At 34.1% G+C, this 27,053-nt stretch overlaps 1 protein-coding gene, 1 non-coding gene and 1 pseudogene across 6 annotated transcripts in view; 2 read left to right on the top strand and 1 right to left on the bottom strand.

Annotated features, from left to right (window-relative positions):
- The window catches only part of NSD1 (nuclear receptor binding SET domain protein 1), a 134,729-nt gene that overhangs the window by 32,979 nt on the left and 74,697 nt on the right, over positions 1 to 27,053 (top strand). For 4 of the 5 annotated variants that reach the window (XM_015598091.2, XM_025040773.1, XM_015598092.2 and 1 more), the window contains one exon: positions 22,955 to 23,090. The exons of the other annotated variant lie outside the window; for it this stretch is intronic. In XM_015598091.2, the coding sequence (XP_015453577.1) occupies positions 22,955 to 23,090 (136 nt within the window). The remainder of the gene's footprint in view (positions 1 to 22,954; positions 23,091 to 27,053) is intronic. 5 annotated transcript variants of the gene reach the window in all.
- On the bottom strand, positions 4,120 to 4,238 carry LOC112472006 (annotated as a pseudogene).
- On the top strand, positions 8,596 to 8,702 carry LOC112472062. Its single transcript, XR_003043504.1, has one exon. It is a non-coding gene; the product is annotated as a U6 spliceosomal RNA (small nuclear RNA).

A 27,053-nucleotide genomic window follows, 5' to 3' on the forward strand; every position in this document is an offset into this window, starting at 1 on the left:
TTTGGTCAATTTATGAAATTCCCCAGATTAAGAGCCCATGGAAGACCCTGAACTGATGTTGGAATTGTTCAGTTACTGCTACAACAGTTTCTTTTGTTGCCTGAAGCCAGGGAGTATAGCTGTTCTCCCTCCTTTAAACTTCCTGAGGGTAATAGAGGGCTGCACCTTCTCAGGCTTGTTTTCTGCGTTGTCAACAGACCTGTTTTATTGTGGGTTTGAGGATTTATAAGGCTTAAGCCAAAGGCCTTGGCTAGCAGGGAGCACCTTGGCCTGCAGGTTTGTATACTGCCTCTTTAGCAGGCTGCCCTCTGAGCAGCTTTATGCTACAGGCTGGACTTTGTTGAGACTCCTAGTCCCATACTTACTGTTGAGTTTCCATGACCAATGTAGCTCTGCTTTCGAGTCTTCATTGGACCAATTCCCTGCTTTTCTCTCTTTTTCCGACTTCAGTGATCCCCTTTGATCAATTGTCCAGCCTTTCTCTTTAATTTGTTGTTCCTGGCATCTATCTAGTAAGCAAGGGTCATTTCTTTCTTACAAAGTAACAATTTTACACAATAACCTTTAGTTTTTTGCCTTAGATTGCCACAGGTTAAAATCGCAGTACTGCCAGAGATCTCTGTTTAACTACTCCTTGGTAGATGTGCTTATCTGGATCCCTGGTCCTATTTTCTTATCAGCAAAAGTTAAAAGACTGACTCTGACTTCCTGTACCAGGTAGAGAAGGTTGGTGGGAGGAGACATCAAGAATTTGGGTTCACTCTTATATTCTGTGGTTGGTGTGAAGGAGTAGGGGTCAAAAGATGCTGGCCTCCAATTCCTGGTTTTTGCTGCAGGGCTCTAGACCTCTGGCAAGGTCACAATGAGCCCCTCTTTTCTGTTTCCTTGTCTGCAATATGAGATAATAAAATATTCTATCTGTAAATATGAGATAGTAAAATCTGTGCTGCTTGCTTCACCTGGTTTTTAAGATTCAGGTGCTATAATAGATGTTAACAGAGTTTTGACAATTAGACTACTTGCATGCATTTATTAGATTATGTGGCTGTGAGGGAGGTAGAAGTAATGCATAAGCTTATGGTAGTAGTTTACTACAATATACAGTTCTAGAGTTGAACATTTCCTTTGCAGTTTTGAGACTGGGAAAATCACAGTGCTTGCAAGGTAGAATTGTAATCACCAACTAAAAATAACCACCATTTATTATTGATGACCTGTACTAGATTAAGAATAATCTAGTACAGGTCATCAATAATAACATTAACATTTGTTCAGTTGATACAACCTCCTCCTAAATAGGAGACAGTATTATCCTACTGTTACAAGTCAAGAAACAGGCTCAGAGAGGTAAAGTAACTTTCATAAATCTCACAGGTGGTTAAGGGCAGAGCAGGAATTATGCCCATGCATTTCTAGTATAACACAGAACAGTAGTGTTGGCATAGGAAATATGCTTCAGTGTATATAATTTATCATTTAATTATAAGCAAATGAAATGTATGTTAAGGATTAAGACTTTAAAGACTTAGTGATTTACAAATGCACAGAATAGTGTGGACATTTATCTTCTTACCTTGCTTATCCCATAGTCTTAGATAAGTCATTTGGTCCCTCTGTCTTTATCATTCTTTGGGAATAGATCCTTCAAAGAGGATGTTCATTTTTAGTCATAGTATATTGTAAGTCTTGATGTTAGATTTAAGCTGGCCCGAAAGAAAAGGAAATGATCTGTAAAAAGTTTAGGTTTGATGATGTTTTTTTGACTTTGTGTGTCTACATATTCTTATCATGTGTTGTCGTTTCCTTAATAAAAATGATCCAAGACAAGTCCTTAGTAGCAGGGGCAGTAGCTGCATCTCTAAAATGATTAGTATGCAAGATAGCAGTTCAGCACTCCCAAACGGCAAGGTGTATGGGAGTGGAGTAGGTTGAGTGGGGAAGAGTTCCTTCAACCTAGGTTCCGAAGGAAACATGGGACAGATTTAGACATGGCATAATGAAGGAGAGCACTCTGAGGCAGGAGCGGTGCAGTAGGAGGGAGTATGTAGTGCAAATTACATACTGGTTAGATTTTAAAGTGTGGAAAGAGATTTTGTAGGAAGTAAGATGGAGTGGGCAGATTGTGGCCAGTTTATGGAGGCTCTTGAATACCGTTTGGGTAAGTATATGTACTTGATTTTTTAAGAAAGGTAGTAACAGCATTGGAATTATACTAAATTGTGTTTCTATTTAAACATTTTTTAGGTCAGTTATTTGGAATTTGAAATAGTTTTCAATAAAGAATGTTAATAGAGGTTGTGTACCTATGCTGTCATTAATTCTTAAAGTAATTGAAATTATGAACCTTTGCAAAGAAATACAGTGAATAATATAGCAACTGCCTTTTAAGTTGTTACTATTTGCCAGGCACCTTATAACAACTTTATGAAGTATGGCTCCAGGTAGCCTATGCTTTTAACCATTATGTTGTACTCTCTCTCAAAATAATGGCTTCATACTAATAAGATAAAAAATAAAATCCTTAAATGTTGCTGCTTAGGGTAGAATCAGACCCGAAAGAGGAGGAAAAACAGGCTTCTAATTTCAAGCTTTTTAAATACGCTAACACCTACAGTGCTTACACATTAACAGCTACTGGCATTTTTCATGTTAATGTGTTTACATATTAGCTTTCAATAGCCTTTTGAAGTGGGTACTATTGTCCCTGTTTTACAGATGATGAAAATGAGGCATAGAGATAACACATTTAGATTCTTTCAAGACAGTTCAGAAGACATAATGCTGATTTTTTTGGAGTGCATTTTTCTCACTGTTGCTAGGAAATTCTGTCCTGTTGCATTTCTCTACATTTTATTTTGACCTACAAAGGAAATGTGTATTAAATTTTACTTAAAAATATTGTGCAAGATATACCAAAAACTGTGGTATCGGACACTTAAAAATGGTTAAAATGGTGATTTTTGTGATATGTGACTTTGATATCCAAGAAAATCAATCTTAATAAACTATATGCATAATACATGTTCAGTGTAGAAGAATTAGAAAATGTAGATAAGCCAAAAAAATCACTTGGCATATCCAAAGATCCAGGTATTTTCATTTTGACCTCTATCTTTCCAGATTTTTCCCGAGGTATATTTGCATAGGAAAATGTATGTTTATATAAAATTGAATATCATTGTATACATACCTTTTTGTAACCTTTTTTTCCCCACTTAGCAATACATGTGTGTGTAAAATTTCTGTGAAGTGTTCCAATGTATGTATAGATGTTTTATCATTTATTTAGACAAGTGTCTGACATCTAGGTTATTTCTCTTTCTTAGCCATTTAAAAAAATGATGAGACTAAGGCATATTTAAAGTATTGCTTTTCTAAACTATACATTGTTCTAAACTAAACTGTTCTTGAGATTTTAGTGCCTTCCTTGGCTCAAGTAAAGGCTGTTTGGAAAGCAGAAAATATGTTGATAGCTGCAGAACAGCTTCAGTGGCTTTGCTTTTGTGAATAGACTTTTTAAAGTTAGTTGTTTTTCATTGGGGGAATATTTGGACTTCCAAAATGTTTAGAGGGAATGTGAGTTATATTTAAATATTATGGAATATTGATTTGTAAAGTATAGAATCCTTAAAGAAAATTCTGATTTATGTTCTGGGAATTAGACTGGTGCAATGTAAAAAGCATTTTTACTGGAGTCAGATTTGAATCCCTTAATTGCTATTTCGATACAAGTTTTGTGAACCTGGGCAAATGACTTAATTTCTGCCTCCATTTTCTTAGCTATTATATGGAGAAAAATACCCTCCTGGCCTATCCTTAGAAGCTGCTCTGGGGTTCTGAGATAATTGTTCAGCATAGTACCTGATTCTTGTTGTGCCCAAATGTAGCTGGCCAGATCACTATACTTATTTGGTATAGTTATTTTGCTTAGCAATCACTCAATCTGCGACGTGGTTGAGATGCATTTCAACCCCACTTAAGTTCTGATGAATGAAATATAGGATGGAGATACTCCTTTCTTTTTTTTTAAATTTATTTGTTAGGCGAGGCAACCTTTGGTTGACCTCACAGATTGCAAGGACCTTATCAGCTTACAATCCCTTATTTTTTAATTTTGTACACCTACAACACCTGGTCTTCCAAGGTGGTCTCCTATCCAAGTACTAACCGGGCCCAACCCTGCTTAGCTTCCGAGATCAGAGCGGATAGGGCTTGTTCAGGGTAGCATGGCCGTAGACAGTTTTCTTTATTTTTATTTTTGTCTACTTTTGAAGAGAGGTGGGATCCCTAGAATGATATTGAATACTCACACATGGTTATGAATGCTTTGATTGAAAATATCCGGGGGTGTTTCTAACGTTGGAAGTGGGTTTCTATTTTCACTTGTGCTTAGTTAGGAAGGTTGAAGTTAGAACTGAAAGAAGCTTCAGAGAGGAACGTTGATTTGTGATCCTCCCCAAAATCTAGTGTTACTCCATAGCTTTTGCAGAAAACCAAGTTTGTTAGTGTACCTAATGTCTGTGTTAGTCTAAGCCCCCATAATGAATAAACTTTGGGGAAAGAGATACTCCCATTGTGCTAATATATTTGTTTTGAATAGCCAGAGTGTACACCCTTTCCAAAATCTGGATATATGGGAGACTAATTGGTAATCTGAAGGCTACTTACCGAACTATAGCTTCAAAATTTTTAATAGTCTTTTACTAACTTCTAATGTGCTATCCTACTTCTGTCCCAAATTTAGTGGTATTGCCCATTCCCGAACCAGGGAGTTTTGAGGAAAAAGACTGATTGTTGACCATCTTTGAAGTAAAGACCTTAATGTAGATGTGTTTAAATATAACATTTATCTTTTTAAGACAAATGAGGGTTTCATGGATTAAGGACCCATAAGTTTTTCTTTTTTAATTGAATAAGTTTGACATGTAACATTGAGTAAGTTTAAGGTGTACAGCATGTTACTTTGGTGCACTTATATATATTGTAATATAATTGCTAATGTAGCGATACCCCATATACAGTACAATATTATTGTCTGCGTTCATTATACTGTACATTAGATGTCTATGGCTTATTTACTACTTGTTACAAGTTTGTACTCTTCTACCAGTCACTTTTATCCCCACCCTGCCCATTCTCTAGTAACCACCATTTTACTCTTTTTTTACAGATTTAATTTTTAGATTCCACATATAAGTGCTGTCATACATTACTTGTCTCTGACCTGTCTTGCTTAGTATAATGTGCTCAAAGGACCCATAAGTTTTGACAGGCGCTGAAGTTGGCAGAATAAGGCACCTAGGTTATTTCAGTTCATTTAACATGTTTTTATTTTATTGAACCTGTATTTTGTCCTAGATAATGGAGATACAAAAGTGAATGACACCTTGTCTTCATGAACTTAAAGACTGGTGGAATAGATAACCATAAATTGGAGACACAGTATAATGATGAGCTAAGAGATAGATATAGGATATAGTGGAGAGGCACTGGGTCCAGCCAAGGGATAGGAGATGATGGAAGGCTTCCTGAAGGGACCTTGAAGAAAGAGAGGAATTCCAGGCAGAGAAGAGATGGAAGGATAAAGAGCATGATCTGAAAGGGGAACTGTAGACAGCTTGGTGTGTAAGCTTTTGAGGTGGGCAATAGTGAAATAAGAGATTGAAAACCAATAGTGTGTAGGTCCTAGCCTTATTTCTCAGGAAGGAGCCACCTATTCTTACCTTGACTGTCATTATCGAAGTTTATTTGAAAAGTTTGTTTCGAATAATAAAGCTAGTGACTGTCTTCCCCCACCCCTATCTTAGCAGCTGTGGTATTTTATTTTGCTAATTTCTCTCCTCCAAAGACGCTCTGAACTCTCAGGGGACTTGTTTGTTGCATCCTTCAGTTATAAGCCACTCAGAATATTTATAAAATGCTTAAATATAAGGAAAAATATCTTTTTTGAAAATAAGTATTTACTGTAAGACAAAGAGAGTGAGTCTTTCATAATTTTCACTCTGTAGAAATAAGCCGTTTACCATTTTCTAAACTTAGTAAATACTTGTGTGAATGAGTGATTTGACATGAATTACTTAAATTTTATCAACTCAACAAACATCTGAGCATCTACCACTATGTGACACCTAGGAAGACAGAGATAAGACCGTAGTTTCTATTAAGTGGCCTAAGATTTTTTAGTATTATTAAAACATATCCTCAAGTGACTAGAGGAGAAATGGGAGAAATTTAAAAACCTGGTTAGCAAGTTTTACTTCTTTATATCTTTTTAACCTGAATTGCATAAAACAGGCACACAATTAAAGAAAGTTTAAAAGGAGGGAAAAACCCACCAGAGTTCTATACATAACAATTAAAATTTGCTTATTTTTTATTACACACATTTAATTTTTTCATAGTGGTAATAACATCTTTAACCTGTTTCCCATTTAGAAAAAAAGTACAGTTTGCTGCCAGTGTTAATTTTACATAAACACACTCTTCGAGGCTGAAGCAAATCTGACTGATTTTAAATGTGAAAATAAAATATAAAAACTGTTCTTGGAGTTATTTCTAAATAGAACTTCTTTCTAATCCTAACATAAGAAATGTATACATAAATCGGATTCATGACATCAATCTTTAGCTAACAATTTCGAGAATGATGTTAACGTCATGTGTAGGAATGCTGCGTTTTCTAGGATTTGACATTTTCAGCGATCGAGAAATACTATATTTTGTAAATGGAAATACCACTACTAAAAACAGAAAGCTGTAAATAGAATGATGTCATTTGTTTCCAAAGACTGTTGAGATATTTTGTAGCAAACTTTGGGGAAAAGGTTAGGATTGTAATCCATGAGTCATCTCAGGTTAAACACTACAGCCGCAAGCTCCATTGGTGAGTATTCTTGGGGAAAATGAGAACCGGGTTAAATAAAGGTTTTGTATTTTGTCTTTTAATGCTTTTTTGGCTTCCATGGTAATTTTTAATGACTTTAATAAACCAGCAAATTGTTCTACATTTCCTTGGCCATCTTCTTATAGTTTCAGTTAGCTTTTATCTTCACTTTTGTTGTTATAGTTAAAGATGCAGAGAAAATGGTATTGTCTTTAGTCGTTCTCTTTCTTTTGGATTATTTTCTTAAAATGGAATCCCAGGAATGTGAGTATTACGTCAAAGGGTATTGCCGTGTTTCTCTCCAAGAGGTGATAATAAAATTGATTAGACCATAGGGGTAAGTTATTTCCAAGAACCTTGCTATTTCTTCCCCATCCCCCACTGAGAATATGAAGGAAATTAAGGATTCTGTTGGTCAAGTGATTCCCTCAGGGCCTAAAAAGAATCCTTACCTATTTCTATGCCTCAGGACTTAGTCCTCAGACGCCTTTTTCTGTCTGTACTCACTTTTCTTGATGACCTTTTGTCTGGACCCTCATGCCTCTCAAATTTTTATATCTCTAATTTGGACCTCTTTTCAGAATTCCAGAATCATACATACAATGGCTTTTTCACTAGGTTGTTAAATTGAAGTTTTATACTTAAATTGTTCAAAACCAAATTCAAGATGTTTCTTCCCCAATCCTACTTCTGCAGTATTCTCTTATCATGGGGGATACGATACCTTCCAAGACCCCTAGTGGGTACCTGAAATTGTGGATAGTGCCCAACCCTATATACCCTATTTTTTCTATACATACATGCATTCGATAAAGTTTAATTTATAAATTAGGCACCGTAAGAGATTAACAACAACAACAATAATAAAATAGAACAGTTACAATAATATACTGTAATAAAAGTTATGTGAATGTGGTCTCAAAGTACCTTACTGTACTCACCCTTCTTGTGATGACATGATATCATACGGTGCCTTCGTAATGAGATGAAATGAGGTGAATGACTTAGGCATTGTGATATAGCGTAAGCTACTACTGACATGATGATACATAAGCTTTCTGGCTTCTTGCTGGCATATTGGAATTACCAGCATCACTAATCTTGCTTTTGGAGGCTATTATTAAGTAAACTAAGGGTTACTTGAATACAAGCACTTGCAGTGCCTCAGTGGTCAATTTGATAGCAGATGGCTGCTAGTGACTAATTGGCAGGTAGCCTATACATCATGGTTATGATGGACAAAGGGATGATTCATACCCTGGGTGGGATGAGATTGAGCAGGTCAGAACAGTACACATTTTAAAACTAATTCTTTATTTCTGGAATTTCCTATTTAATATTTTTGGACCTCAGTTGATAGAGGGCAACTGAAACTGGAAGGGGAAATCGCAGGTAATGGGGGACCACTGTAGTCTTCTTCATTTTTAGTAAATGGCAACTCAAATCTTTCCTGTATTTAAGGCATAAACCCTTAGAGTGATCCTTGACTTCTCTCTTTCGGTAGCACCCATATCTACTCCACCAGCAAATTTAATTGGCTCTTCTTACTTCTCACCCCTTTGACCAATTCCAGATTGCTTCACATAATTGTTTTATCTTACCTGGATTATTATTGTAATAACATTCTAAGCATGTCTCTGTGCTTCCACCCCAACCCCCTAAGGCTGTTTTCAGTATGGCACCCAGAGTGCTCCTTTTAAAATATCAACCCTGTGCTCGCTTCGGCAGCACATATACTAAAATTGGAACGATACAGAGAAGATAAGCATGGCCCCTGTGCAAGGATGGCACGCAAATTTGTGAAATGTTAAACATTTTTAAAATTAAGAACATTCTTTAGAATAAATATTGCTGTGTTATCTACACCAAAATGAAATAAAATAAAATGTCAGCCTTTCAAAGGCATCTATCTCACTCAGAGAAAAAGGGCATTATAAGGCATAGGTCTTCCTGTCCCTGAATCATTTCTCTGACTTCATTTCTTCCCATTCTTTTTCTTTCTCACTCTGTTTCAGCCACATTGACTTTCTTGCTGTTCTTTTGAAAAATACTAGAGTTACGTTCTTTTTTTGTGATCTCTGATGTATTTTAGTATTCAGTTCAAAATATTTTAAATTTTTTATTATGATTTATTCTTTGACCTAAGGATAATTTAAAAGTATACTTGTTAATTTCCAAACAAATATTCTAGTTATATTTTTGTAATTAATTGCTAACTTAATTACATTATGGACAGAGACTATGTTCCAAATGATTCCAGTCCTTTCAGATTGGTTGAGATGTACTCTGTGGCCTAGTACATACTGAATGCTCAAATATTCCCTGTGCTTGGAAAAAATTTAAGTTCCATAATTAGAGTGTAGGAATTTATATATATTCATTAGGTCCGATTGATTATCCACGATGAAATTTTCTAAATGCTTAAAAATGCTGTGATTTTTTTTTTTTCTTATTTGGTAATTACCAAGAGAGATTTATCTCCACTATGATTATAATTTTTATTTTTTCTTGTAGTTCCGCCAAGTTTTGCATTTTATATTTTGAGGCTATTTATTAGAGGCATACAATTTTAAACATATTTGGGTTTAAATTTACCATGTTATTTTGTGCTGTTTGTCTTGTTTTTTTCCCCTTTCCTTGCCTTTTAGACTTAAATTTTTTTTTCATTGTTCTTTTTATGTTCCCCCCATGCTCCTTCAAATTTGAATTATATATTTGATTTCATTTAGAAGTAACCCGAGAAATTACAACAGGCCTCCCTGACTTTTCAATATTTAAAATTCCCATTACCTTCTTCTCCATAGTTAATATATAAACCTTACAGACACTTAAATTCATTTACACAATTACTCCTTTGTTTTTCACATTTCAGACCTGAGATGATTTCCTTTTGTCTGAACTATATCTTTTAGAATTTTCCTTCCTGAGAGTCTCCTGGTGGTTAACTCTCAATTTTGGCTTGTCTGCAACTGTATTTTTAGCTCTCAAAAGATATTTTTGCTGGATAAAGAATTCCAGCTTAGCGTATATTTTCTTATGTCATGTTGAAAATACCACTCTACTGTCTTCTGACTTCCATTATTGCTGGGTGAGGTCAGTAGTTGGGAATTAGCAAGTACCTTCCTGCCTTAGAGGGTAATGTGTCTATTTTCCCCCTGGTTGTGTTTAAAGATTTTTTTCTTTTTTTTCTTTTTTTTTGCAGGGCAGGGGGGGTTGGTTTTCTTTATAATATTTTGATGTGTCTAGGTGTAGATTCCTGTTTAATCTACTCATGATTAGTTGGTCTCCTTGAATCAGTGAATTAGTGACTGTTTAATTCTGGTGAATTCTTAGCCAATTTTTGCTATTATTCCTCTGCCTCATTCTCTGTCTTCTGTCCTACGACTCTGATTAAGTGTATAGTTGGCCCTTCTCATTGTATGTTCTTACCTCTTATGTCTCTTACCTTTCTTTATTCCGTTATATATTTAATTACATGCGTATATACATATATGGGTATGTGTGTCTCTTCCTGTTCTTGTGTGTGTGATAAAATAAACATAACAGTTTATCCTTATAATCATTTTAAAGTGTACAGTTCAGTGACATTAAATACATTCACGGTGTTTACAAACATCATCACTATCTAGTTCCAGATTTTTTTATCACCCCAAACTGAAACCCCATACCCATTAAGCACTCATTCCCACTTCTTTTTCCTTTAAATTTTCCTTTTTGAGGGGGGTTTTGTTTATTTTTTTTTTAAAGACTATTATACCTAATTGGAATATTAGCTCCATGAGGGCAGTTGTTTTTGTCTGTTTAGATAACTGCTGTATTCTCAATATATAGAACAGTGCTTGGATATAGAAATGTTTCACTAAATAACTTTCTTGAATGGCTGAGTAATTATTCTGAGAAGGATGTTTCATAGAAATGGCTATACTGTTTATAAAGCTCACTAGTGATGATGGTAGCATCATAACCGTGTCATGAAAAGGTCATATTTACATGTTAGAAATTTAGTTTCCTCTTCCAGAAAATGGACTAATACTTCTAAGCTTGCAGTATTGCTGTGTTAATAGTAATAATATAAGTATGATACCAATCTGTTTTCTGTCTCTGTATTTGCCTATTCTGGATACTTCGTATAAGTGAACTCTCATAATACGAGGTCCTTTGTGACTGGCTTCTTTCATTTAGCATTATTTTTAATATTCATCCACGTCGTAGCATGTAGCAAGCACATTTCTTTTCATTGATGAGTAGCATTCCATTGTATAGATACATCACATTTATCCATTTATCAGTTTGATGGGCATTTGGTTTGTTTCTACTTACTTTTTGGCTATGATGAGTAATACTTCTATGAACATTTGTGTACAAGTTTTTGTGTGGTAAATTTATGTTTCATTTCTCTTAGCTGTAATATAACTTGGAGTAGTTGGGTCATATGGTAATGCCAACGTTTAATCTTTTGAGGAAATGCCAGACTGTTCCAAGGTGGCTATATTATTTTACTTTTCCAACAGTAATGTATGAGAGTTCTAATTTTCTAAATCTACCAAGGCTTGTTATTCTGTCATTTTGATTCTAGCCATCCTACTGGATGTGAAGTATTATTACCTCATTGTAGTACTGAGTTTCATTTCCCTGTATATTAGACATTTGTATGTCTTTTTTGGAAAAATGTCTAAGTCCTTTTCCCATTTTTAAAGTATTGAAATATTTGTTTTTTTATTGTCAAGTTATAATAGTTCCTTATATACTATGATTAGAAATCCCTGATTAGATACATGCTTTACAAATAGTCTCTCTCATTCTGCGAGTTGTGTTTTCGTTTCCTTCATGATGTTCTTTGAAGTACAAAAGATTTTAATTTTGCTAAGGTCCAATTTGTCTATTTTTCCTTTTGTTGCTTGTTCTTTTGCTATCATATCTAAGAAACTTTTGGCTGCTTTAAAATCACAAAAATTTTTGCTTATGTTTTCTTTTAAGAGTTTCATAGTTTTAACTTACATTTAGGTCTTTGATCCACTTTGAGTTAATTTTTGTATATGTTATTAGGTAAGGATCCCACTTCATTCTTTTGCATATTAGTAGACAGTTGTCCCAGTTCCATTTATTGAAAAGACTATTCTTTTTCTGTTGAGTGGTCTTGGCACCCTTTCTGAAAATCAGTTGTACAAAAATGTATTGCTTTATATCTCTCTCTACTCTCAAGTATGTTCCATTGATCTGTATGTCTATCCTTAATTCCAGTACCACACAGTATTGGTTATTGAAGTAATATTGGGAATTGGAATGGATGAATCCTCAACCTTTTCTTTCATTTTGAAGATTGTTTTTGCCCTCTGGGCCCCTTGTATTGCCATATGAATTTTAGGACAAACCCATCAAATTTCCTAAAAAAGGCAGCTGAATTTTGATAGGAATTGCATTGAATATTGTAGGTCAATTTAGGGAATACTGCCATTTAAACAATATTAAATCTTTCAGACTATGAACAAGGGAAATCTTTCCATTATTTAGGTCTTTTATTTTCTTTCAATGATGTTTTGTAGTGTTCAATGTGTAAATTTTTGTCACCTTGGTTAAATATGTTCTTAGTTATTTTACTCTTGAATGCTATTGTAAATGGAATTTGCTTAATTTTATTTTCAGATTGTTTATTGCTAGTGTATAGAAAATGATTGATTTTTGTAAAATCAATCTTACATCCTGCAACCTTGCTGAATTAATTTATTAGCTGTAATAGTTTTGTGTGTGTGTGTGAATTCCCTAGATTTTTGTATGTGGAGGATCATGGCATCCGCGAATAGAGATAGTTTTCCTTTTTTCTTCGCAATCTAGATGCCTTTCTTTCTCGCCCCGCTTCCAGCTATCTGTCCTGGCTAGAACCTCTAGTACAGTGTTAAATGGAAGCGGCAAGAGTAGACATTTTTGTTTTGTTCCTGACCTTAGGGAGGAAGCTTTGTTTTTCATGTCTAAGTATGTTCTTAGCTGTATGTTTTTCATAGATAGAAATTAAGAAAATTCCCTTCTATTTTTACTTTTTAGAATGGTTTTATCATAAAGATGTGTTGGTTTTCCTGCATCTATTGAGATGATCGTGTGTTTTTTTCCTCTTTGTTCTGTTATATTGATTGATTAATGTTACATAATGGGTAAATCCCGCTTCGTCTTGCGTATAATTCTTTCCTTGTGTTTCTGGATTCTGTTTGCTGTTATTTATTGAGGTTTTATCCGTCTGTTCTTTGTGTGTGTGTGTGTGATATCGTCTTGTTTTGGTATTAGGGTGATACTGGCATCATAGAATGAATTGGGAACTGTTCTTCTATTTTTTGGAAGAGTTTATGAAGGGAATAGTGTTAATATTTCTTAAGTATTTGGTAGAATTCTCCAGTTAACTGTCGTAATTCTGGTCTTTTCTTTGTTGGAAGTTTCCTGATTACTAATTCAGTCTCTTCACTTGAAGAATGTCTGAATAAATTTTCTATTTTGTCTTTTTTTTCTGAAATTTTTATTGTAGTGAAATACACTTAATGTAAGGTTTACTATTGTAACCATTTGTAAGTGGACAGTTCAGTGATATTAAATCCAGTTACGTGTTGCATAATGGCGTTTTAGTTAATGACAGACCAAATATATGACGGTGGTATAGCTTAGGTATCCAGTAGACTGTACCATTTAGGTTTGTATAAGCATACTCGATGATGTTGGCACAACGACAAAGTCACCTAATAACACATTTCTCAGAGTGTATCCCTGTTAAGCAACATATGACAGTGCATTCATGATATTGTGCTACCATCACCACCATTCATCTTCTGATCTTTTTTCATCTTATAAAATGAAAACTCTATACCCATTAAAAATAAATCCCCATTCTCCTCTACCCCCAGCCCCTGATAAGCTCTCTGTAATTTTGATAATTCAAAGAGGAATATAAGAGGAATCACATAGTATTTGGCTGTTACTGGCTTGTTTCAAGTAGTATTATGTCTTCAAAGTTCATCCACATTGTAGCATTACCTTGCTTTTAAGGGCTGAATAGTATTCCATTGTATGCACAAACCATATTTTGCTTATCTGTTCATCTCTTAATGTACACTTAAGTTGCTTCCACCTTTTAGCTATTGTGAATAATGCTGCTTTGGTCATGGATGTACAAATATCTCTTCAATATCCTGCTTTCAGTTCTTTTTGGATATATACCAGAAGTGGAATTGCTGGATCATATGGTAATTTTCATTTTAATTATTTGAGGAATCACCATATCGTTATTCAGTGTCTATACCATTTTTACATTCTCACCAGCAGTGCACAGGGTTCCAAGTTCTCCACATCCTTATCAACATTTGTTATTTTGTTATTTATTTATTTTTTTGGTTTATTTTGTTTTGTGTTTTTTTTGTTTTTGTTTTTGATAATAGCCATTTTAATAGGTGTGAGGTGGTGGTTTCTCATTGTAGGTTTCATTTGCATTTCCCTGATTGTTAGTGATATTGAGCATCTTTCATATGTTTAGTCACCATTTTAATGTTTTCTTTGGAGAAATGTCTAAAGTCCTTTGTACATTTTTAAATTAGGTTATTTTTTGTTGAATTTCAGGAGTTCTCTATGTATTTTAGATATTAATCCCCTATCAGATATGTGATTTGCAAATATTTTCTCCAAGTCTGTGGATGCCTTTTTACTTTGTTAATAGACAAGATTTAAAAATTCTCATGAATTCCAGTTTGCCTAATTTTTCTGTTGTTACTTGTGCCTTTGGTGTTATATCCAAGAAAACATTGCCAAATTTAGTGACATGACACTTTTGTCTTATGTTTTCCTGTAAGAGTTTTATTATTTAAAGCTTTACATTTAGATCTGATCCATTTTGAGTTAATGTTTACATATGGTGTTAGGTAAGGATGGAACTTCATTCTTTTGTATGTAAATATCCAGTTTTTCCATTACCATTTCTTTACCCTATCGAATGGTCTTGGTACTTTGTCAATATGTTATTTGACCATATCTGCAAGGGTTTATTTTCAGCGTGCTTTCCTGTTCCATTGGTTGATACGTTTGTCTTTAAGCTAGTATCAAACTATTTTGATTACTGTAGCTTTTAGTAAGTTTTGAAATCGGGAAATATAAATCTTTTAGTTTTTGTCTTTTTAAAAAATATTGCTTTGGCTATTCAGGGTCCCTTGGATTTCATGTGAATTTTAGGATGAGTATCTGTTTCTGCAAAAAGTGTGATTATGATAGGGATTGTACTTTATGTAGTGGTGACATCTTAATATTAAATCTTCCAATCCATAAACATGGAAGTGTTTCCATGTATTTGTGTTCTTTAATTTCTTTCAGAAATATTTTTGTAGTTTTTATTGTAAAAGTCTTTTATTTCTTTGGTTAAATCTTTTTGATGCTATTGTAAATGGAATTGTTTTCTTCATTGCCTTTTTGGATTGTTCATTGCTAATGTATAGAAATTCAGCTGATTTTTATGTATTGATTTTGTGTCTTCCTACTTTGCTGAATTTATATTCAAATTTTTTGTGTATGGAATCTATGGTTTTCTACATATGAAAGCTACAAATAGAGGTAATTTTACTTCTTCCTTTCCAATTCGATTGTTTTTTATTTCTTTTTCTTGCGTAGTTGCTCTGGCTAGAACATCTAGTACTATGTTGAATAGAAGAGGAGAAAATAGTTCTTGCTGTGTACCTGATCATAGAGGGAAAGCTTTTCATTCTTTCACTATTAAACATGATGTTATCTGTGCATTTTTCATATATGGCTTTTATTATGTTGAGGTAGGGTTTTTTTGTTCATAGTTTGTTGAATATATTTAATCATGAATGAGAGTAGAATTTTGTTAAATGCTTTTTCTGCACCAGTGGTGATGACCATGTAAGTTTTAATCCTTTATTCTGTTAATGTATATTTATCAGTTTTCATATTTTGAATAATTCTTGCATTCCAGGAATAAATTCTACTTGGTCATGGTGTATGTTTTTCTTTAACTGAGATGTAATCAACATATAACAATATATTAGTTTGAGGCATACAGAAAATAATTCAATACTTTTTACTAGTTTTAGGTCTATTCAGATATTCTCTGTGTTTTTAGTCTTGGTAGGTTTTGCGTTTTTAGGACTTAAGTCATTTTCATCTATTCAATTCGTTGGTGTACAATTGTTTATACTACTCTCTTATAATCCATTTTATTTCCGTAGAATCAAAAGTAATGCCCTGATTTTGTTTCTAATTTTAGTAATTTGAGTTGACTTTTTTCTTAGCCCATCTAGCTAAAGGTTTATCAGTTTTGTTGACCTTTTTAAAGAACTAACTTTTGAGAGGTTTTTTTTCCTATTTTTTGATTCTCTATTCTTACATTTTCCTCTAATCTTTATTATTTATTTCCTTCTGCTTGTTTTGGGTGTAGTCTACTGTTTTTTTTTTTTTTCTAGTTTACTAAGGTGGAAAGTTAGGGTATTCGAGAGAGTTTTTAAAAATATACATGTCTGCAGCTATAAATGTTTATCTAAAAACTGCTTTTGCTGCATTTCATAAGTTCTGGTGTGTTTTGTGTTCATTTTCAGTGTAATTTCTAAAGTTTTTTGTGAATTTTTCTTTTACTTGTTGGTTATTTAGGATTGTGTTGTTAAATTTCCTAAATTTCTTTCTTTTTTATTCCTAATTTTATTCCATTGTGGTTAGAATATACTCTGTGTTTTTTAAGGACTTTTAATTTTATTTGCACTTTTTTTTAAATAGCCTAATGTATGGTCTATCATTGAGAATTTTTATGTGTTCTTGAGAAGACTACATATTCTGCAGTTCTGTAGAATATTCTTCAGGTGTCTCTGTTAGGTCCAGTTGGTTTATAGTGCTGTTCAAGTCTTCTGTGTCCTTATTGATCTTCTGTCTAGTTCTCTCCATTACTGAATGTGGGTTTCAGAGTCTCTTATTATTTGTCTTTCTCCCCATTTATTTGTCAGTTATTGCTTCATGAATTTGGGAGTCTGATTTCCTGCATATATAATTGTTACACTTTCCTGTTAAGTGGAATTCAGTCTTTGTCACTAGTAACCATTTTGCCTTTAAGTGTATTTTGTGTGATGGTAAAGAAGAAGACACTCCCTCTTTGTTACTGTTTCCATGTTATTTCTTTCTGATCCTTTTATTTTCTTGTAGACAGCATATATATATATATATAGTTGGATCATTTTTAAATTTATTCTGCCAATTTCTCCCTTCAAATTGTAGTTTTAAACCCATGTACATTTTATATAATTAGTGATAAGTAGGATTGATGTCTGTCATTTTGCTATTTGTTTTATGTCTTATATTTTGTTCTTCTACTCATCTGTTACTGCCTTCTTTTGTGTTAAATTAGTTTTTTTCTAGTGTAACATTTTAATTCCCTTGTCTTCTCTCCCTTCCCCTCCCTCTTCCTTCCCCTCCCCCCCATCCCCCCTGCGGCTCCTCCCCTCATACACACACTTAACACCCTTTCTTAGTGGTTGCTCTGGTTAAGTGGTTAAGATTGCAACTAACATTTTAATTTATTACAAACCTAGTTTGGAGTAATAACAAGTTAATTTCAGTAGTATAAAACTTTGTTCCTCTGTAGCTTTATCCTTCTCTGTCATTTTATTGTCACACAAATTACATTTTTATATATTGTTTACACATCAACACAGATTTATAATTATTGCTTTATGCAGTTTTCTTTAAAATCAGATATGAGAAACTTGTTATAAAACAAAAATACATTTTACTGCCTTTTATATTTACCTAATTTGTTACCTTTATGTTCTTTATTTCTTCATGTGGATTTGAGTCATTGCCCAGTGTCCTTTATTTTGGGTGCAGGACTCCTTGTAGCATTTCTTACAGGTAGATTTACTAAGGACTCTCCTTGAAATTAACTTGAAATATATGCTTAAGTGTTCTTTTAGTAAAGCATAGCACGTTAGTCAATTTGGGGAATCAGCTAGGCAATAATTATTGAATATCTACTCTTTGCCAGGTACTGGGGCTAAGTGTTAGACACAGAACTAGTGTTGGAAGAGTCTCTTTTTTCTGGTAAGGCAACCATACTCTCTGAGGTTCTGCTATGGACTTGGTGCTGTGTAGACTTGAGGAGAAGCTTTGCTATCATCAGATTATAATCAAAGTGCTTTGTAAACCATATGACTTATACAAATGTAAGATTATCTGTATTATTTTATTTATGCAAACATTTTTTATAGTAAATGAACAACAGTGTGAATTTTATGTAATCTCTCATGTTAGATGTCCTAGTTGTAAAATAGAGGAACTACTTATTTTTATCACAGGAATAAAGGAGTCACTTTGACCAGGTAGGAAAAAGTTGAAATTTAAAGTAAAATTCAAATAACTATATAGTATAATTCTTTAGTATAACATTTAAAATTTGGCATTTTAAACCAAGTTATTTAATTTTTTTTCTTTCTGGAATTGATAGAAGCAGTGGCAGTGTTAACAAATGTTAAGTTTATAAGCCAGAAGATGATATATTTATAGTTGATCTTATTCTCAAAAATGGGCAGTTTCACCTGTGGAAAATAGATTTTAGATATCATTTAAATCATCTAAAGAGATAGATTTTGTCTTGTATATTGTCATTGTCATCTTATGCAAGTATAATTTTATGGGAATTCTTAGTAACCAGAACAAAAACTGAGTCCTAGAGTTGCGGTAAGTTCTTTGATTGTTGTCAAGTAAAGTACTAGTGCTTTTCCCCACTCCTCTGGATCTTTACCTCAAGTACAAGTCCTCAAGTACAATACGTTATTAAGTTATTTTAGAAGCTATTGTTTGTTGTACCAATAGACAACAGTAATATAGCCTTAAAATTCTAAGAGGATAGAGCCCAGTTAAGTGTTCTTACCACAATAAAATTTTTAAAATAAAGGAAAAAAGATACCATTGTACTATGATTTAGCAGATTTTGAGTAGTTAACTCAACTGTAAGTTTTGGATATGCCTGGGAGGAGGGTATTAATATTCAAGGATTATCCACTTTGTGGTAACGTTAAATAGCATGAAAATAGAACACAACTTAAATTTTGTCTCCAAATCTGGAAATATTCCTGGACTATGTGAGTTTTTCTATCTTAGAAATGCAATATAGGTCTGATTTGAACCTCTTGATGGAAATTTAGTTAGTGAAAATACTCAAATCTCACATGTCTTTTGACCATAGCTTTTGGCTCAAGAGCCACTTCTTGTGATTGCAGAAATGTATAAGTCCTTTAAAAATGGCAGTGACAAGCTCTTACAGGAGAGTTTAATGTGACATGTTACTGTCAGTAAGGAAAAAGAAATGGAGATTTTTGAATCAAGTTGGTTTTTTAGGTTTGATTTAGACACAAAACAAACTCTGGCCATATTTTCTTGTAGTTAAAATGAGAGGGAAATAGGGCATTGTAGTGCAAAAAAAAAAAACACAACCACCACACACACACGGTCTTTAGAATGAATCAAATGTGGGTTTAAATCTCAGTCTTTCCAATTGTGATTTAACAGTTTTGATACTGAGTTTCTTTATTCATAGAATGGAGATAGTGCTATTTCCTAATGTGAGAATTAAAGCAAGGTAATGTTTGTGTACTGTTTTTTTTTTTTGAATACCATAATAAAGTACCACAAAGTGGGTGGCTTAAACAACAGAATTTTAATTGTCTTACCTTTCTATAGGCTAGAAGTACAATGTCAAGTTGTCTGCAGGGGTTTTTTTTTTTTTTTTTCGGAGGGCTGTGAGAATCCGTTCCATGCCTCTCCTAGCATCTGGTGGCCTCAGCATTTCCTTCTCTGTAGTTGACGATCTCCCTCTCTCTGTCTTCACATCATCTTCCCTCTATTCATGTCTGTCTCTGTGTCCAAGTTTCCTTTTTATAAGGACACAGTTATATCGGATTAGGGACCGCCCTAATTGACCTTATCTTCATCATCTGTAAAGACCCTATTTCCACATAAAGTTACATTGACAGGTATGGGGGATATATCTTATGGGCGAGCACAGTCTGCCCCGATAGTATATATCAAAAGGCTTAGCTCTAGTGCATTTCTTCCAGCTGGACATAGATATTAGGCAGAGCTGTTCTGAAGTATGCTATCCTGCTATTTTAAGCTCAGATGACATTTCTTCACTTTATTCTTCCTTGTTATTCCCCAAGTGTCTTGAGATCAGAAATTCATCTGTGTCTCTTGTTAAGCTTTGTATGTTAAGTGTTTAGAAAGTTAATGTGCAGTTGAATTATAGGTTTAACGAGTTATTTGCAAGTCTTTCTTTCCAAGGTGAAATTTTGAAGCTCCTCTGAAGAGAAGTCTTATTCTTTTTTTCTCCCCTTATTTTTTTCTGTTTTTGTGTTTGGAACCCTTTCTTTGGTCTGGAATTCTTGCCCGTGTCTAACTTTTTAAATATAAGGGTCAATTGGATTTGGATGTTGTGCATTAATAATAGTATTAATAATATATATTTGTGTAGACATTTTTCCCCAATGGGTTTGCATATATTGTTTTATATGGTCATCATGGTAAATGAATCAAGAAAGTGATGAGAGAATTATTTCAGGTTTGTGAAAATTGTTACCCATGATACCATTAATTTCATGAAACTTTTATTTGTATTTCTTAATGACTTTTTAAAATCATGATTACAGTTTCAGCATAGTTTCTAAATGGTTGGTGTGTTGTATGTGTGTATCCCATAACTGTCTGCACTTTGCATATTTTATTGAGTTGTCAGCATGATTTAACAGGTCTTCTTGGATGTTAACTTTTTGTTTTCATAAATATTTGCCTTAAATATTTTTCTGCAATCTTTCACTTGTTTAGATTATTTCTTCTGGGTGAAAATATTAGTAGAATTAATAGTTATTTTGATGGTCCGTGGTAGGTGTTTCATGATTTTATGGCTTAGGAAATGTGAGCTGAATTAACTGGCTTGTTTAAGGTGACATAATTTGTGATAGAGTCAGAAGACAATTCATTAATGCTTTGTCTGGTTGTGTGATTTTGGCTTTACCTGATACCAGAAATGTTCTTTCTCTGCTATTTATTGAAGGCATGTGTTTTATGGCTATCCTTCCTGATGATATAATCACGTAGTAGTAGTAATATGAGGGGAAGATAGAACCAACAACATGTCATAGGTTGATGATGACTAAATTTGTCATAAAGCACGTAATAATCATGGGGTTTTATTGTTATTAGATAATAAAGTAGTGGTTGAGAGTTTGAGATCGAGTGTTGGACTTCCCAGGTGGCTCTGCCACCTAAGTAAACTACATAATTATAAGCATATAGTAAAATAGGAGTAGTATAGTATCTACTTTAAGAGGATTAAAGGAGGAACAGTGCCTGGCACATAGCATACATCAAATAAATGCTAGTATATTTAGTCATTTAGGACTTGAATAAACAAGCACATTTCATATTTAGCAATAATTGCAAAATAAATTAAGTGATCAAAAATTAAATTATATCACACATTTATGGGAAACCTACTTAAATTGTAGTTTTTAGCACAGGCAAATAAAAGGTTTGTTTTTCTATCCAGTCTTGGTATCTTGGTTTTAAAGTTCTAAAGCTAATTAGCTTTGAAGTCATGTATTTTTCTGATAACTTAAAAACCGATAACAGACAAAAACGGCCCCTCAAACTTTTTAAAAATTTATTTGTATAATGAGATGTCATTTCTGTCTTATTACCTAGTAATTCTATATACGTGAAAAACTAATCATAATACTTTTCATAAGGGTATTCTACGAGATTTAATTTAACTTCTATGTGAATGCAATCTTAAAAGTTGAATGATAACTTATAAATCATTGAATTGAGCCTAATCCTTTGATATCCTTGAGTCTCAGGCATTAGTTATTATTTTTATTTGAATGACTTCAGTCAATTCACTCAGCATACTCTCTTTGAATACTCTGTGCCAGGTGGGTACTTTTTTAGGCATTAAGGAGGGCACATTGAGGAAGGAGCCCACCAGGTCTTTTTCAAGACTTGCCATTTATAGAAAATCTTAATAACATTTGTACATCTCCTTTGAGTAAATGGAATAGGTTGTTCTTTTCCAGATACCCTAGATTCTTCTTTTGGCTACCCAGAAATATCTCAGCACACTTGCAGTTCTTTGTGTGGCTTATCAGCTGAGAAGCTCAGTTCTACTAAATACAAAGCTGTCTTCCTCTCAAGGGCAGGAGATCTGTACTGTGTATGGGGTGTTAAAGGAATGGATATGGGTTTAGAGCTGAGATGGAGGCATTTGGATTGCAAATCAATTAGGCATAATATTTTTGGAGAAGGATGCAGGTGGGGTCTCTGCACTGGACAAGTTCAAGGAGCTTGATTCATTTTGTATTCTGCATGAGCTGTGTCCCTTGCAGTTGTGCAGTGCTCTGTTCTGGAGTCAGCCAGCCTGCCTCTCTTGTGTGTGCTGGGAAATATCCCAGTATTGACACTGCTAGAATCTAGCCTATAGCTTTCTGGGTTATTTAATTTGAACCATTTTTGTTAATTTACTAGGATGCCTGTTTGTTCAGGAAAGATGTAGAATATCACCTGCAGAAGGGACCACAATCTCTCTCTCTCTCTTTTTTTTTTTTGCCCTAGTTTTATTGAGATAGAATTGACCTATAACATTGTACTGGGATCACAGTCTCTTGATATTGTTAAAATTTCTCTTTATAATTTTCTCTTTTTAACCCCCTAATGTGGTGTGATCCAAGGACTAAGGCAAAAATACCTTTTCCTTGGGATGATTCTGTTTATCTATTACTTCAGTTTTTAGCTCTTAATAAATCAAAAAAGCTTATTTATTTTCCTAGAATATAGATAATTACTTATATAAAACAAATATAAATTGAGAGCTACTTCTGTGTAAAGAGCTATGTTATGAACAATTAAGACAAAGTAATTTAGTTGTAATTGTTAAGCTGGAGTGTTTTCATCTAGAATTTTTTAGCTATTGCTTTCTTAAAGGGCTAGTGGGAAGATGGTATACTGTTTCAAAAGCTTTTGATTCTTATTGATGCCCCATGTTTTGTCTATCTAAAGTGTCAGACCAAGAAAAAGTCTACACCACTGAAGTATGAAGTTGGAGATCTCATCTGGGCAAAATTCAAGAGACGCCCATGGTGGCCCTGCAGGATTTGTTCTGATCCGTTGATTAACACACACTCAAAAATGAAAGGTAATACTTGAAGTTGATTCCACATGATAAAATACAGTTTGGAATTATAAACTTACAGTTGCCTTTAGTATAACTCAATTTTTGTTGCCCTTAGCAATAATCCTTTTTTACCTTTGGGCATTTCATGAACAAGTTGTTATTCATGCATTTATCTTTTTGGATTTTTTTAAATGTTTGTTTTATTTTACTCTCTAGTTTAAAAATTCTCAATTATTTTATCTGTAGATGCCAGGGAAATGTTAAGCATATTACCTAAGGTTTACATTGTCCAGAGTCATTTTTCAATATATTTACATTTTTCTATATCAGTCTTCAAGTTTCTATTGTTTTTGTTAGTTTTGAAGCTGAAGCAGGTATTAAAAAATGCTTATACATTGTTTTGAATTCTAAAATCTTGATTTTGAATATTAGTTGCTGTAGTTGGTTTCTTATTTGCTTGTTCTGTTTAAATCTCAGATGTCTTATCTTTAAAATGCTATAAGATAGGGGCTGAAACTTGATCTTGAACTCCCTTTTTTCTATTTAAGATGGCTTGTGATTTTACTATAGTTTTACTATATGGATTTTAGTTTTTGAATGGGTCATATACACACAAGATTAAAAAAATCAACTTATTACCTCCTTTTCTCTGGTTTGCCCCATTCTTTAGTGCTCCTTTCAAAGACTAACGAATTATTATTAATGTTTCTTTCTAGAGTTTCCTTATGTGAATCCACATGTACATTCTCATCTCCCTACCCCTTTTATTTTAACACAAAAGTAGTGTATTGTACATCCTGTAGTTGCTTTTTTTACTTCTTGGAGATTTTTCCATATTAGTGCATTGAAAACTGTCTCTTAGGAAAATTTTTTTTATTGCTGCATAGTTTTTCACTTTTTAAATGTGCTATACTTTATATAACCATTTCCCTGTTGATAGATGTTTAGATTCTTTCTCATCTTGTGTTGTAAAGACAAAATATATACATACACATATACATGTGTGTAATTATATACATACATACATGTATTTGTGTGCTCACACAAACACCACTATAAGAATAACTTTGTGTTTTATATATATATGCCCATTCATCTGTAGGATGATTTACCAAAAATAAGATTGCTGAATTTGATTTTACATTTTGAATATTGACTGTTGAGTTGCCCAAAGGCCTTTAAAGCTCACTATTTTTAAAAAGTGATATCCTTTGTGGTCTGTTTGGACATTTAAATTTAGAAAATTCTTTTAGTCCTTTCACTGTACCTCCTAGCCCTATATGGGACTGCTGGTTTCTTACTCATTGTAGTGTTCTTTATGAATACTAGTTGGATTCACACTATTTATTGACAAATAGTATAAGTACATTGTATAGGTCTGTGATAAGTATTGGGATCCAGTAATGAAGAAAACATCGGTCTTTCTTGCCCTCATGTATAGAGTTCAATTAAAGAGACATAACACCAGCAAATAATCAAATAGATAATTAACTGAGGCCTGTGTCCAAGGAAAAATATTGGTTTACAATCAGTGATATAGCAGGGCTGCCTAACCCTTGACTTTTAGTGCAGGGGTATTCAAGGCCAGTATTGCTAGTACAATTATCTTTGATCTGATACCTGAGAGGATTAGCAGGAATTAACTAGGAAAGAAAGGAGAAGATGGCTCTGGGCACAGAAAATATTACCTGTTCCACTTTTGAGAAGGCTGCAGCCCATAAAGTGGTGGAAAGTGGCACAGTATGAGGCTGGAGGAGTAGATATGAGTCAAATTATGCAGCATCTTGTAGATTTCATTTAAAAGTTTGTATTTTTTCCTGAGGACAGTGAGATAACATTAATGCGCTATGAGCAGAGGGTGATGTGATCTAATCTGTGGTTTTTTAAAGTTCGCTGACTACAATGTAGAAAATGGCACAGATAGAAAGGATAGTTAAGAGGGTCATTGTGGTAATATGATGAAATGAAAGCGGTGAAAAATCTACATGATTTGGTAATGGATGGATAATGGGGAGTGAGGGAGAGTGAAGTCCTAAGGTTTCTAGCGCCCGGTTTCTATATCTCAAGATGGCTCCCAAGTTTTTAACTTAACCATTACATAAGTAGTCGGAAAAAAGTGGCTTTGAGGAAGCCAACATTTGAGGTCTGTATGAGACTGAGCTTGCAAAAGAGTTGAGAAAGAATCAAATAGAAATGGAAGAAGAAACCAGGAGAATGTGATATTGGTGACTAGAGCCTTTTTAGGAAGGTGTGGTTGATTTGGTTGAACGTTGCCTAGAGGTCGAATAGTGTCCATTAGGTGTAAGAAAGTGGAGATCATTGGCAACCTTTTTTTGATGGTATAATTGTAGCTGAATTTGGATTAGGCTGATTTGAGGAAATGGAGATAAAGGCAGAGAAGTGAAGATAGTACAGCAAGAGAGATATATGGGGTCCTGAAGGATTTTTAAAGTTGGGAAAGATCATGCAGTTAGTGCTGATGAGAAGAGCTCTCCTTTGTACAGAGTCTGTTTTAGGTTTCTTTTTTTTTCTTCACTGTTCCTTTGTTCTCTATTTTTATGTTTGAGGCTTTCCTCAGATCTGTGTTCAAGAGTGAGGACTCGAGCATATGGGCACTTCTGAATGTTTAGAGGTTGTCAACCTTTAATTTCCTTGTAGAGTGATCCCCTCCCTCTCTCAATCCTTTGTCAATACCTTCTCCATTTTTCTCGTGGCTTAGTGAGATTCCTCAGAGAAAATTCTTTAGTCTCCTACCTAGAGGATAAGAATCTGGCTTCTTGTGTTCTGGGAGCACATTGCAGGGAAGACAACTGGGTGTTTTTAGCATCCATTTCACTCATTCTCTCTATTTTTGGTAATTATACTCCTTGACTGTGCTTGGTGTTCCTCAGTCTAGAGACCTTTCTGTTTTACTCCATCTAGTACAAAAACCTCTGGTCTTCTCTGGAAAAAGGGGCGAGGCAATGATCTGGTGGTTGGGAGTGAAGGAGAAAATTTAGGTATCCAGTGCTACTTGACAGCTTTCAACCAGTCCTCTATTTTATTCTCTCTTAAACTCCAGAAGTACCAGGTATTCACTGTTCCTAGGCCTTTAGAAAGATGCACGACATATACACAGTTGGTTCTTGGCTTTGCTCCTTGATGATTTAGGATTTGGCATTCTTGGATCTATTAGTTACCATAATACTTAGACATGTGCTTCCCAGCTTCTAAAACTGTATAGCTTACTTGCACAGCTACACTGTAATTTCCACTTAGCTTTCCTCTCTTGTTCTCCCTGTCCATAATGGATTTATGTCTTGAAAATCTCTTTACTGTAGCTTTAGTGGAGATTAACGTCATCTTGATCTGGAAATACTCTTCATCTTGACCTGGAAATACCCTTCATCTTGAACAGACTTTCAGTCAATCTTGTTTTAGACCTTTCTATGTACTTCTAGGGTACCCTTCACAAAGCAACCTGGGAGTAAATCACATTGCTCTAACTTTTCTCAAGGCTGGCCTATCATTCAACTCTATTTGGTTTAACTTATCACCATCTGACTTCCAGCTTTCCCACACTTTTATTGTTTCTTTCTCTATACTTTGTCTTTTGTATTTGTTCCTTTTATAAACTGCTTCACTGTTCCTTTGTTCTCTATTTTTATGTTTGAGGCTTTCCTCAGATCTGTGTTCAAGAGTGAGGACTCGAGCATATGGGCACTTCTGAATGTTTAGAGGTTGTCAACCTTTAATTTCCTTGTAGAGTGATCCCCTCCCTCTCTCAATCCTTTGTCAATACCTTCTCCATTTTTCTCGTGGCTTAGTGAGATTCCTCAGAGAAAATTCTTTAGTCTCCTACCTAGAGGATAAGAATCTGGCTTCTTGTGTTCTGGGAGCACATTGCAGGGAAGACAACTGGGTGTTTTTAGCATCCATTTCACTCATTCTCTCTATTTTTGGTAATTATACTCCTTGACTGTGCTTGGTGTTCCTCAGTCTAGA

This window comes from Pteropus alecto, unplaced genomic scaffold (assembly GCF_000325575.1).
Source record: "Pteropus alecto unplaced genomic scaffold, ASM32557v1 scaffold78, whole genome shotgun sequence".
In the NCBI taxonomy this organism is placed as follows: Eukaryota; Metazoa; Chordata; class Mammalia; order Chiroptera; family Pteropodidae; genus Pteropus; species Pteropus alecto.